A 13,444-nucleotide genomic window follows, 5' to 3' on the forward strand; every position below is an offset into this window, starting at 1 on the left:
TGTGCCTCTAAAACCTTCACCTTAATGTAATCTTCCAGCTAAACTGATTCTTATGATCTCCTAAACCTGTAACTATTCAGCAGCAATTTTCTAGCCTGTAGAAAGTAATCACAGTTATAGAGACATCTAAAGATAATTGCTGACTTAAATCAATGAGGGCTAAAAGACAACACAACAATTATTTTGGAAGTGTTTATAGCTCTTTGACTTTGTTACAATTGTGTGAAGAAAAATACTGAAGCCTAACAAACCACAACAATATATGTAACTGATACTGTGAGGTTTACTCAACTTCTTTTTAGTGCTTCTGCTCTGTTAAAACAGGCCTACAATGCCTTTTTTATGTGGAAATCTTCTAGTTGGGTGTGGTGGGGAAGCCGTTTCTGTGACTCATGCTGCAGGGAATTCCCTAATGATTTAGAATATTTTTACTTCTGGACATCTGCACAGTTTCCTTTAACTCTGCAGTTGTTAGGAGAACTACAAAGAACTATTCACTGCTAAGCCATTCCATTTTAAATGGGCGCTTCTATTTTGAAAAGTTCAAACCCCGCATGCTAATGAAGTAGGTGTATTGTGTTTTCATCACTAGTAACTCCAGGGGCTTACCATAGACTGAAAACGCATGATAAAGCAGAGGTGGATGAAGCACACTCAAAACCAGAACATGCTACAAATAACGGCACATCACAGTTATCAATTTTTAAATGTCAGTCATCTCAACAAATCGCTATGTCTTCAGTTGACAGTGACACTCAGCAAACCAGCTGGAAATGATGACAAACAGCACTAAATATTGCCCTTCCAGAGACAGTCCATTCTGACTAGAAAGAGCCAAGGGTTTCCTGCTCGTGGAAGACTCCCAGAGTGGAGCCAAGATTTCATCTCCAGTAACTTCCGTGGGCTTTGCTCAATGTTCTGTGTGGTGTGCCTCCCCTCCCAGTGCAAAAAACTTTCATGATCCAAAAGAGACACAAAACATCAGCTTTGGAGAGAGACTCCTGTGCGTCTGCCACTTCAATATACTGTAACAAAATGTTTTAACAAACACTTTGACTGAAAGGAGGCATTGATTTCGAAAGAGAATTTTAAAAATACTTTGTAAACGTGAATAAATAAAATAAGTCCCTTGGAAAAGAGGGTGTCTCTCTTTTTTTTTTGTATAACAACTGCCCATTTGGACACGGTAATTCCAGAGAGTAAACTTTAACGGGAATGCCTGAAATGTGTCTGCTTCAGCTTTGTGTTATGTCTGTAATTTGAATTATTTGCATTTTGGAAAGGTATAAATTGCTCTGGTGTACTTTTGTTGGCCCTTGGCCAGACAGGGAGTTGCCTTGGGCTCTGAGTCAGCCAGGCTGATGCAGATGTGGCAGACTTACAATGGAAACTTTTGTGGTTTATCAGTCTTCACTCCTCAGGCATATTCTGACAAGAGACTATATCCTGCATACTTGGTAGGATATTGGACATAGGTGGCACTGAGAGAGGCAGATGTTTCAAGTCCCCACAAATTGCTCCATTCCTGTTTTTTTTTTTTTTTAATTTCAGCTGAACTGTATAAACATGCAAAACATGTTTATTGTGAGGAGTTGACGTAGTGGTCTAAGGTTTCCCTCCTGGAGTTGATCCCAGTCCGTGGGCGTTGAGATTTCCTTCTCGGTTCACCAGACGTAACATGAAGAATTGTCTACTTTTTTTTGTCTCTGCTTCATAACAACTTCTCCTCATGTTTTGGTTAAATGAAATGTCACCAACTCTTAACGAGTCGTCTGTTTCCCCACCCCTTAAAGAACAAAGTTCTGGACTTTCTCAAAAGAATTTCTTATTGGAGCAAAAACTAGTGCTCTTATTAGTTTTCCAGTTGATAGCCAAAAAATAAACACAGGCTGGGATTATTTAATATATAACCATTTAGATTATATTGTTTAAAGTGTTTCTGAAAAAAACTCACTCTTTGTCATCATAAAAATTTCAAAAGCACATAATGGCAGCACTGCATGAGGTAATTGAAAGATTAGCCTCAGAAGGAGCCATTTTGAATTTTACAAAAGTATTGGCAAGAAATAAAAACAGAATCCTGAATCAGGTCATTCATTTCACAAGGTGGAGATTAAACATAACAAAAAACCCTGATGTTTGGTCATCCACTTACAAAGGCAACACAAGTTAACCAGACTGCACTTCTCTACATAAAAACACTTCCAAAGCAGAAGTTGCTGAGCAGACTGTCACTCCGAATGCCTTGTAGGGATGTCAAGATTCTAATCCTTTCAGAATCACGTTAATTTCTACTTCAGTTTAATGTTTTTTTTCTTCCCAGAGAAAAGATGGGTCCCAGTTTGAGGGATTGTGGTCAGATTTTCATATTGTCAGTTTAGAAAAAGCATCTGGTGGATTAATTCTGCAGTTATCCCCTGTACTTCTGCGAGGTCTGTTTAATCTTGGCAGTCCTAAAAGACCCTGCTAGAGAGATTTGAGGGCTGGTATAGAAAACTTTTCTCTTCTGTCTCCCAACCTACTGGAGAGATTCTTATTCTAGTTGATTTTTTTATTTGGTGGTATGATTTAAAATGGAGGAAAAAACCTAATGCATATGTGCTGATTTATTTTGATAGAAAAGCATTTCAAAATAGCTATGCTCTAAGTGTGTAGCATTCACACTGTGTGTCTTTATGTTAAAAAGAAACGGGTTCAGATTTAAAAACAATCACCAAAAGCCAATTCCACCCCAGCATTCCTTTCACAGTGGGAGTGCTGTACACACAAATATTATTTACAGGCATTTGTAATAAATCAGGCCATTTACAATGTGTCACCTCCATCCTTGGCATGAAAGAGAAGAGAGAAGAAAAAGTGCATTCACTGGTACCTTGCAGAGGCTGTTTTTTAAAACATGCAAATAGCTGTGTGGTGAAGTTCAAATCAACTAATCTTTGCATTTGCATGTCCCCATGCAGCAATAAATATACAAAAGAGATGACATCAAGTCTAATTTTCCCATTCACGCCAATGACATTGTATGTCCATTAAACCACAAGTGTCCCTGCTGCTGAACTCGGACAGTGATCAGATTGTGGCCATTTGTACATGTTTTTTCTTTTTCTAGGCTCAGGGAATAGAAACCTTACATTTTGTATTATTTTTCTCATTTCCTTCTTGATCTAAGTGGCAGAAACTTGAACAGCTTGTATCAGGCTGCTCATCTCAAAATAGAATATTGCCTGCTGGGACCTATTGAAGATGAGGACAGCTATAATTTGTCACCCTTCCTTACACTGCTCCTTTTTAATTGTAACTCTTGGCTCTGATAATATTTATCATTCATAATCTTTGAAATCTTTACAAAGGAAGGTAAGCATCAATATTCCCATTTTCCATATGGAAAAACCAAGGCATAGAGCAGTGATATGAGTTACTCATATTAGTGGTAGATTATTTTAAATCCCAATCTCTTTATTCCCATCCCAGTAACTATCAACTGAACCATGCTCCCATGCTTATAATCCAACTAAATGGGACCTGGCAAGTTATTTATGTGCCTTCTTGGTTGGGCAAAGTTTGAGCAGCCTGTCGACAGAACTATTTTCCTTCTTCCTCCACTGCAATAGAACTTCTATAAGCTGTCCATAGCTCTAGCTAGGCTCAGGCAAAAGGGGAGAAAACAAAGCATAGAATTATATTTATTTTTTTCTGCTTTTTGTATTTTAGATGGTCACCATGTGTGGGAAATGGAAGCCAAAACCGACAAAGAAATGTGCAAACCGGTAAGTGTGCTTTACATATTTTAACATCACAATTAAAAATATGTTTCATTTCTCTAGCATTTTTCTTCTCGAATAGGCTTTCCAGGACTTTGGCACTGTGCCCCAATCCTGAAACAGACCAAGTACTCAGACCTTCCGTTTTGGAAATCTTTCTTTTAATGGGAGTGGGGGCAGAAGGCCTAAATTGAAATCTACTCTGAAAATAAATGCATTCGAAAAGCATATTTTCAAAAGTTGGATAAGGCCAGCCTGTTTCCCCCCCCCCCCCCTTCTTTTGCTGGCTCTATTCCATTTTGAACTCAGCAAAGAAGGAAATTCAATTCTGGGTTCTGCTTTTGCCAAAAAAACAAAACAACCCACCACACATATTTTCTCTGGCTTCCTTGTACCTTCTCCAAAAAGATTTGGAGACTCCTGGGGAGATCAGTCTCACCGATTGAGAAGCATAGATATTTACCAACTGGATCACTGAAGCCATCACTGAAATGCAGCTATTTATAGGAGGGAAGCATGGCTCTTATTCTGGTACACCAGTTCTACACCAGAATATATTAGGAAACACAAAGAGTAATTTATTCAATGGAAACTACAGGGGAAATGTGGGCAAACTGTTTAAAGACCTGAGTCTGAAACCAGCTAGGATACTAATCACTACGGGTACATCTACACTGCATGCTTATGTCAAAATAAGCTATTTCGGAATAGTTATTCTGAAATAGCTTATTTCAAAATAGCACATCTACACTGCAGGGAAGCCTCAAAATTAGTCTGAGACAGGCTTCCCTAATGTAGATGTTCTATCTCACTTTTGAGCCCCAAGAGGCACTGGGGAGGAATAACTTAGAATGGCCCTGGTAAGGGGCTATTTCAAAATAGCAGCAGTGGAGCATCTACACGTGTCTTATTTCAAAATAGCTATTTCAGAATAGGCATTATTCCTCATAGAATGAGGTTTACAGATTTTAGAATAAGCTGTCTATTGTTTCAAAATTATTTCAAAATAATGGAATGGCTGTGTAGACACTTGCATTGTTATTTAGAAATAATTCTAGTTATTTTGAAATAACAGTGCAGTGTAGACACACCCTATCACTCTTACTCCTTTAAAAAAATGCCACAGTTTTTTGACGATCAAAAAAATAGAGCCACAGTTTAACTTTTGAGTCCAAAAGCTGGTGCCTTCAGCAGCTAAGTTTGTTGTTATCAACCTGTTGGAACATTCTTTCATTAATAAATGACAGAAGGGAGCAATCTAAGAAATCACCAGCAATACTTCGTGAAGCGCTTAGGGTACATCTGCACAGCAGGGATAAAGTCGAATTAAGCTACACAACTTCAGCTACGTCAATTGTATAGTTGACGTTGAAATAGCTTAATTTTAGCTTTTGGCGCTGTCCACACAGCAGGAAGTCGAAAGAAGAACACTCACTCTTTCTTCAACTTCCCTTTCTCCTTGTGAAATGACGATTATCATGAGTTGGAGTAAGAAGTCCTCCAACTCAACATTATTTTGAAAGAAAGACTTGTAGTATAGACGCTCACTATGTTATTCCCAAATGACGCTGCTGTGTAGACATACCCTTAGTGTTCTTTTGAGATTTCCTATTCATGAATTGACTATGCCTAACATTCCTGGGGGGAGAAGAGCTGGAAAGTTCACCCTTCAAAATGACATGGCTGGAGAAAATGTGAAATAAAAATATTTTATTATGGAACATTGAAATATTTGAATAATTATATGACTGTTAATTTTCCAAGATAAGATGTTTTAGGGCGGATCTACCACCAAGTGGTTGTGCTTTGCCAAACTGGAGACCAAGGTTTGAGGTCTGACTAATGTTCCCTGTTAGCTGAGTGCTTGGGTGGCCACCTAGGAGATATGCAAGTGCCACCCAGCTGATTAGCAGAGCAGCAACAACTGGTAGCATGTGTTTCTATTGGTGGTGCATATCTGCCCATGTCTCGAGGCACATAACAAAATTTATTCCACACATAGTTGGAAAACATTGGAGGGAACATTGGTTCTGATCTCAGACTCTTGTCCTACAAGGGAAGGAATGGTTCTATCAGATATGTGACCCACTTTACTATTAAAAAGGAAAATCTGGGAAGTTCATGAGACCAAGAGTAAGCTCTAATCACGCTATTTAAAATTTCCTTAAGAAAGTTCTGTTCTTTCTAGAGTACCTATTCTGGGCATCAGAACAGACCAAACATTATGAAGAAATGTCACTCAGTGATGCCCAAACCTGATTTCATCATTCTGGAAACTACTCTTAAAATATAAATCCCTGGCAAGTTACACTTGCCAATATGATACATCTGGTACAGCTTTGGTTTACCTGCCCCCACACTTCTGACCCCAATAATCAAAATCATTGCTGAAGAAACCCAGACTGAGCTGCAGGAAGCACTAACCAAAAAGGGCCCAAAAAATTTAAAACTAACTGCTGCAGGCACAATTTTCAGTGCTACTAAGGCTTGTTCACCAGTCGGTGTACAGTGATACTATTTCTCTTTGGAAATACAGCAGAGACATTCACATAACTGATGTGCACATATTATTGTCTAGAGTAATGGTTCCCAAACTTTTCAGCATCACACCCCCTTTTTGATTTTTGAAAAACCCTCACGGCCCACCTTGCCAAAAATAGCAGCAAAACTTGTTGAGCAAAAAAAACCAAAAACCAACAACAACACACTGACTGGGGCAGCAAATCTTGATGGGGTGGGGGCCGAGTCATCTCACGCCTCGCCCCTCCCCCGGAATTTCTTCATGCCACCCCAAGGGGGTACGCCCTCCAGTTTGGGAACCCATGGTCTAGAGCTACTATCTTAGCCATGTACTGACTTTCTCATGTTTGTTTTTTATAGAATTCCTTGGTGGTGGAGATACCACCTTTCCGCAATCAGAGAATTACCAGTCCTGTTCAGGTTAACTTCTATGTCTGCAACGGAAAGAGAAAGAGAAGCCAGTACCAGCTGTTCACCTATCTTCCTGCTAATGGTAACAATATATTTCTAACCTCAGGTGGTGGAAACTAGAGATATTTGCTAAAAGGTTACAAAGATAGAACGTAACTGATAATAATTCTGTATCTCACTTGAACAATTTAGGGCTATAATTATTGCTATAAAATAAAAAAATGTGGGCTGCCCCACCGAGCTGTCTCTTAATTTGCTGTCTGAGGAAGATACCCTCCAAATACAGTGTTTTCTTTTTGGTGATTAAAAACAATAGAGAATCCTGTGGCGTCTTAAAGGCTAACATTTATTTGAGCATAAGCTTTTTTGGGCCAGAACCCACTTCATCAGATGGCGGTAGAGACTTCTGAGCTCCCTATTGTTGGAACTAAAGCATGAGAAGCATTGCTTATGGTCTGTGAAGCCTGTAGCTTCAGGGAGCCTGAATTGTGCTTGTGTTTATACATGCTCTACATATAAGAGCTCCTCATGCGGCATGTGAGATGAAAGAAGGAATTCTGTGCCCATGAGCATCAGAAAGACTCTTTAAAGCATGAGATTGCTGAGCTGTCTCTCCCAGTTTCCCAATCCCAAAGGGCATATCATTCGAAATCACCCCACAAACTGTATTGTGCTCTGAACTGGACGTGATATGGGATTTCTCCTGCCACCTATCCTTCAGCTACCTGCCTTTCTGGAGTTGGAAACTGAGTCTCAAAGGGAGGTGAGACTCTCACTCAGGCTACGTCTACACTGGCCCCTCTTCCGGAAGGGGCATGTAAATTTCAAGAGTCGTCGTAGGGAAATCCGCGGGGGATTTAAATATCCCCCGCGGCATTTAAATAAAAATGTCCGCCGCTTTTTTCCGGCTTTTAAAAAAGCCGGAAAAGAGCGTCTAGACTGGCCCCGATCCTCCGGAAAAAGTGCCCTTTTCCGGAGGCTCTTATTCTTACTTTAAAGCGGCGGACATTTTTATTTAAATGCCGCGGGGGATATTTAAATCCCCCGCGGATTTCCCTACAACGACTCTTGAAATTTACATGCCCCTTCCGGAAGAGGGGCCAGTGTAGACGTAGCCTCAGTGTTACTTGTAGGCAACTGTGGATTCTGAACACCACAAGCTCCTTGAATGTGGAGGGGAGAGGCCAGTTCTAGCCTTGGGTTGTGTTTGGTTGGGGAGTAGTTAATGCTGTTTCCAGGACAGATGTCTAGCCCCATGTCAGAGATGGAGTGAAGTCTACAGTGTCTGTTTGCTGTTGGTCAGGTTGGTATGCCAGAGGGACCTATATCAGTGATTCTTTATAGAATGGGCCATACAGTGGAGCAAGAAGGGGCAGACATTGATAACTCATCTTTGAGCAACTTGACTCAAGAAGTGTTTTTCTTTCTCTTGAGAAAAACAAGCCCTTTTCTGAGTGCCCATTGCAATCATCTTTCCCAGAATCTTCCATGTAAGAAATCTGTCTCCCCTACACTTGCTTAACGTTCAAATCAGAAGGTTGATTTCCAGCTGAATTCTTCTCTGGGGCACTGCTAAAAAGCATAATGGGAACGGAAATCAGATAGTTTCCTATAAAAATCTTTATGTATAGGAAAGGGTTGAAGTCTGAGGATTTTCACAAGTGTGGTAATCTGTGGTGTTTTGGAACCTCATGTTGACAAATGCTGGGAAGTGCTGGTAACCTACCAGTACTAGGTGTGTTCAAGAGAGAGGTGTGTGAAATCTGTATCATACTCCTGATAATTTGCATTTAGTTATAAACTTTAAAATGGCTCAGTTTCAGAGAACCCTTTTTGATGAGATATGAAGGTTTATTTAAAGTGAAATGACCTGGTTGTTAAGAGAAATGGGTTGACAAGGAAAATATACATAAATTCACACTTTTCACGGGTTTCCAATGTGAAAATAACCATGTTGTGGGAGTTTTATGTACAGTAATATGTGAGTTTCATGCTACAGCTTGAGGGAAAACAAGCCTGAAAACATTTTAGATGAAACTGCATGAAATACAAATGTTGAATTTCACATAACTTTAGTTGGGTGCTAGTCCTGACTTGTATCGTGATTTTAATTCAAAATAAAGCATCAGAAAATAACAGGGAATGTGACAACAGCAAATTACTCCTTAAATATAATAGAAGGACTCTGCTGAAATAGTTGCCCCAGGTTTTATTGAATTAACGTAATTATGCAAATCTTCTCAGCAATGTAGATATCTATGTGTATCTGAGGATTGTGTAAATCTTCCAGATGAAAAACAGAAGAGTTATCATTCTCTTATATGATACTTTCAGCAATAAATATCTGTTGTGATGGCCAGAGATAGTGCTTACCTCTTCAAGGACCTTCCAGAGATATTTAATACTCAAGTCTGTGCTGATTGCTATTAGTTACTACAACTCCTTTTTTCATAGAACAACATTCCTTTCTTTTTCATCTACCTGGCCCTGATTCTCCATTCCCCAGCACCTCTCTTGCCCTATAGTCATTTACACAAGTGCAAAGTGGGTGTAGCACTACCATTTGGATTTGGTAGCTCTTCATAGTCTCTTTGCACTAGTATAAATAATGCCCCAAGCAACAGGAAGTGAAGAACGACCTCCTACTTTATTGTACTGAGTTCTTATGGTAGTGTCATTATTTTTAACATCATGGGCCTGACTCACCTCTCTAGTATTGGTGTTATGGCCCTGTAATGTCAAGGACTTCAATCCAGTGCAGCCTTGATTGACAGGTGTAGAACCTTGATTGACAGGGTAAGAGAGTAATACATCAGATCTGGGAGACCTGTTTTATATAGAATGTAAAAAATGAAGAAACATGCTGATTTGTTTATAGTCTCCTTTATGCCTACAGAAGAAGGGCAAATATATTTTTGTAATCACCTGTAATTATTCAGAGAGTATATTTTTGTATTGGTGATATCTGTAGTTGTTTGTATCATGCCCTTTAATGGTAGGGATGAGATATCTTCACTTTTCTTACATATGTATATTGTGCAAAAATGAGACTAGTAGTTTAGCACCAGACTCAGTTAGCTAATATTCTATATTTCAAGAAGGCTTTTTTTAGGCTGCACTGGTTTATCTCATTTAATTCACCGCTTCTTGTAGTTTGCCAAAATATTATAGAAAATCAAAATGATGCTCATCAAAAAAAAAGTTAACCCAGAAATTACTATGTTATCTAGATAAAAAGGTTTTAAAAACTTCAGCAGCAAGTATGTCCAGGTAACACCTCCTGACTCGTTCATACAAAATCCCACAATGTATGATTGTCAAAGTAATCATCAAGTATTAGATGTGGTTTTACACAAATCAAGTAGCATATCATGTATTCTTCCTGTTTTTATCCTTTGAAATGCTAGCATATTGACCGATTAGGTTGCCTTCCGTTGGTTTCCTTTTTTTCTGCACAGTAAGGATCCTTCACAAATTACATGATACATGTTATGTTTTACATAAGCTAACTATTCTCAGAGCAAGGTACAGCATGGTACCCACAGGGTACTAGCCTTGTGCTGGTACTTTCTGTGTGGTTAGATGGAAGGAACTGACATGCACTCACATGTCACAGGGTCACTTCCAGCCATTACCATATTCTCAGAGCCAAAGTATTTCTGGCAGGCCTGTCTCTCCCCATTTTACAGGGGTAAACAGGCAGTGGATCCAGATAGTAATGGATTCACTGTGTCACACGTGCTGTGAATGGCCCCGTACAGCACCCAAAGAGTACAACTTAGTAACATGTAGAGAGTGCAGACCACTCTGTAGGGCAGAATCTCTGCTTCCCTGCAGTCAGGGACTTCCTAGGCTGTGGTGGAGACATGACAGGATATTCCCGTCTCTTTGAAAATGGAAGCAATTGGTAGGACAGGAGCTTTCTTGGGGAATCATGAGTTTCTCCATCATGAAACTGTATCCCATAAAGGGAAAGTTTGTAAATAAAATAGAGGTTTTACAAAGGCGGGGAGAGAGGAGAAGTGGAGTTATGTTTTTGAAAAAGAGATGTCTGTCTGAAAACTCTGGCCCAGGCAGGCTCAAACCATGAAGAATTCAGAATCCAAGTCTGGTTCTGAAGTCTGTGTTGTGGATCCACCTCTGTGGAGGAGAGCTTATCCCAGCTCTCACTTTACAGAATTTCTCAGTGGTTGATCTTCGGCTCTTGGCATTTTTTGTAAAAATTTCTGCAGTGGTGTGCAGCACGGGGCTACTGTATAACTGCTTTATCCTATGATCTGCAGCCTTTCAACTTTTGATTCTGTCCCCAGGACATATCTGTCACACCGAATATAAGCCATTTCTTTAACCCTTTGATGTAGGGGAGTCCACGCAGTTCATTTTTCATGACCACATACCATTAAAATGTCCCAACTCCCCACCCACTGTTAAATGGTGGAAAATGTTAATCTCTGCAAAGAAAGATGAGATTACTCTTGAAGGGTCCACCCATTCCAGGCAATCTTCATGGTAACTTTTTTTCCAGTGTTTGCTCCGGAGGCTTTATTAGCATATCATGTAATGTTACTTGTGGAAAAGCATTAGCCAACTCTGCATGTGTATTGCATTTTCATCTAGAAATACCATTAGTAAGGGTACGAAATATTTTTCATTTTGCATTTGTTTTTGTGTTATAGCACAAGTGTGTTATAGCATTAGCATAATCATTTATGTTAATAGGAAGTGTCTTCTGAAATCAATGGGCATAATCAGTAGGGTTTGGGGAATTGTCTGATCTGAAGGAGATTGGAGGAGAAGGAAAACATTTAAAATGTATGCTACTGTTAAAATCCCGTGAGTTTCCATACAGCACATGTATGCGACTGTTAAGAAGGTGTAGATGTGCTAGGGTCCAGATTATTAAAGGAGTTAGACATCTAAATACCTTTGAAAATTTAGTCCTACTTCTCTGTCTCAGATGCAGGTTTAAAGGTGTCCTGTTTTGTGGAATTTTGGAGAAAGTTGAGAAGGTGAAATTAATTGGCTATTAGAGTTACGTCTCTGTTTATTCTGATTTCATTTGATCAGGTACATTTAAAAAATCATTGAGACCTTTTTAGGATTTTGTCTCTCACAAAGAGAGCCTTAGTGACATCTAAGATATCTGTGCTGTCTGCAGAGTACAGGTGTCATAGAGGGGTTTTTAGTTCATCCAAAAGATCTCTCTTCCATTTCGGGTCACCATGTAAATGATATTTAACAAAGAAGGGGAAACTATCAATGAATTTATTAGTCCAGGAAAGGTTGTTATGACAAGGGAATACTAAGACTTCCTAACTGCTTCTGTAAATTATATCTAAAAATAGAAGCCAAATTCTGCTCCTAGCACAGACTATGAGGGAGTGAAGAGCAGTGTTCACCGAAGTGCCATGCTGGACATTTTCCATGTGGATGCTGCAGGAGTGAACTAACAAGATACTAGTTTATATCAATGTAATCCTTTTCAAACAGGACCACATTACTGTGAAATAGGAACCTTTTAATTAATACCTATAGGGTACATTTACATTGCGGCTCTATTTCGGGATACTTCCAGTATCCCAAAATAGCTATTCTGTGTCTTGACAGCACACCCATTATTTCAAAGTATCTTTCAAAATAACGGGCGTACTATTCCTATGTCCCTGTCAACCTCATTACACGAGGATTAAGGGGCGTTTCAGAATAGCAGTTTATTTCAAAATTAACTCAAAATGAGCTACGTAATTTGCATAGCTCAAATTGCATAGCTTTTTTTGAGATAAGGGTGCAGTGTAAATGCACCCATAGTGTCCACATAGAGAGTTACAGTGCAGTACTTTGGAGACACTGCTATTAATACCCTAGGAGTCCATGTGAAGACATGCCCTCAGATAAGCTGGTGTGAAGTAAATCTGTTGTCTTTATTGAAATTATACCAATGCAGCTGAGATCACTGGTTGATCTTAAAGCGCTAACATATGTTTTAAAGTGTGTTAAATATAATAAAGAAAATGGGATCAATCAAACAGGAAGCTACCATTTTAAAAGTGTCATCATTTATTCTGAGACACAGGAAATGCCACTGTTGATCAAATTAAAAAAAGGAAGAGACTTTCAGAGTTGTAAGATAAATTTTATGGAACAGATCTTCTGCTAGCTCCATTGTTAAACACCCTAGTTTTTTTTACCCTATATTAAGATATCAACGTCAGAGATTTGGGGTGTTCAGTATAACTTCTCCAGTTTAAAAAAGATGGGGTTTTTTTTAAGAAAATGTTGGTACTCCATAGGTGAAATTAATTGGAAGTTACACTGTTACACTGACCCCAAAAAACTTTGTACGTTGTTGCTGGCAAAATATATCTTGCTTTCTGTTTCACTTATGTCAATGCTAATGAATTAATTTAAAATAGTAATGATCCTTATAAATATTATCCCTCCCACTTGTATTAGTTAATTAAATGCTGGTGATAAAGCTGTATGATCTTCATTTAAAAGCTTAATAATATATTGGATCCATTTCAGGACATTTTGCTTATCCCATGTAGGACCAGTTTTCAAAAGAGTTCAGCTTCCATTTTGGCACCTAAGTAAGCACCCAGTGAGCTCAGCTCTTCTGAAAATCTGATCACTTATTTAGGTGCCTAAATAAGAGCTAAGTTCTTTTGAATATCTAATACTAGCTGTGAGTGCTATTCTGTTTTGCAAACCTGATACTTAATCACTAGATATATCTTATTACTGTATCAAAG

The 13,444-nt window shown here is 39.0% G+C and overlaps 1 protein-coding gene across 6 annotated transcripts in view; it reads left to right on the top strand.

The window, feature by feature from the left end:
- NFATC1 (nuclear factor of activated T cells 1) overlaps window positions 1–13,444 on the top strand; it is a 140,345-nt gene that overhangs the window by 76,194 nt on the left and 50,707 nt on the right. For 4 of the 6 annotated variants that reach the window (XM_075921105.1, XM_075921108.1, XM_075921109.1 and 1 more), the window contains exons 7-8: window positions 3,712–3,767; window positions 6,642–6,774. The exons of the other annotated variants lie outside the window; for them this stretch is intronic. In XM_075921105.1, the coding sequence (XP_075777220.1) occupies window positions 3,712–3,767; window positions 6,642–6,774 (189 nt within the window). The remainder of the gene's footprint in view (window positions 1–3,711; window positions 3,768–6,641; window positions 6,775–13,444) is intronic. 6 annotated transcript variants of the gene reach the window in all.

Source organism: Pelodiscus sinensis, chromosome 2, assembly GCF_049634645.1.
Source record: "Pelodiscus sinensis isolate JC-2024 chromosome 2, ASM4963464v1, whole genome shotgun sequence".
NCBI classification, from domain to species: Eukaryota; Metazoa; Chordata; order Testudines; family Trionychidae; genus Pelodiscus; species Pelodiscus sinensis.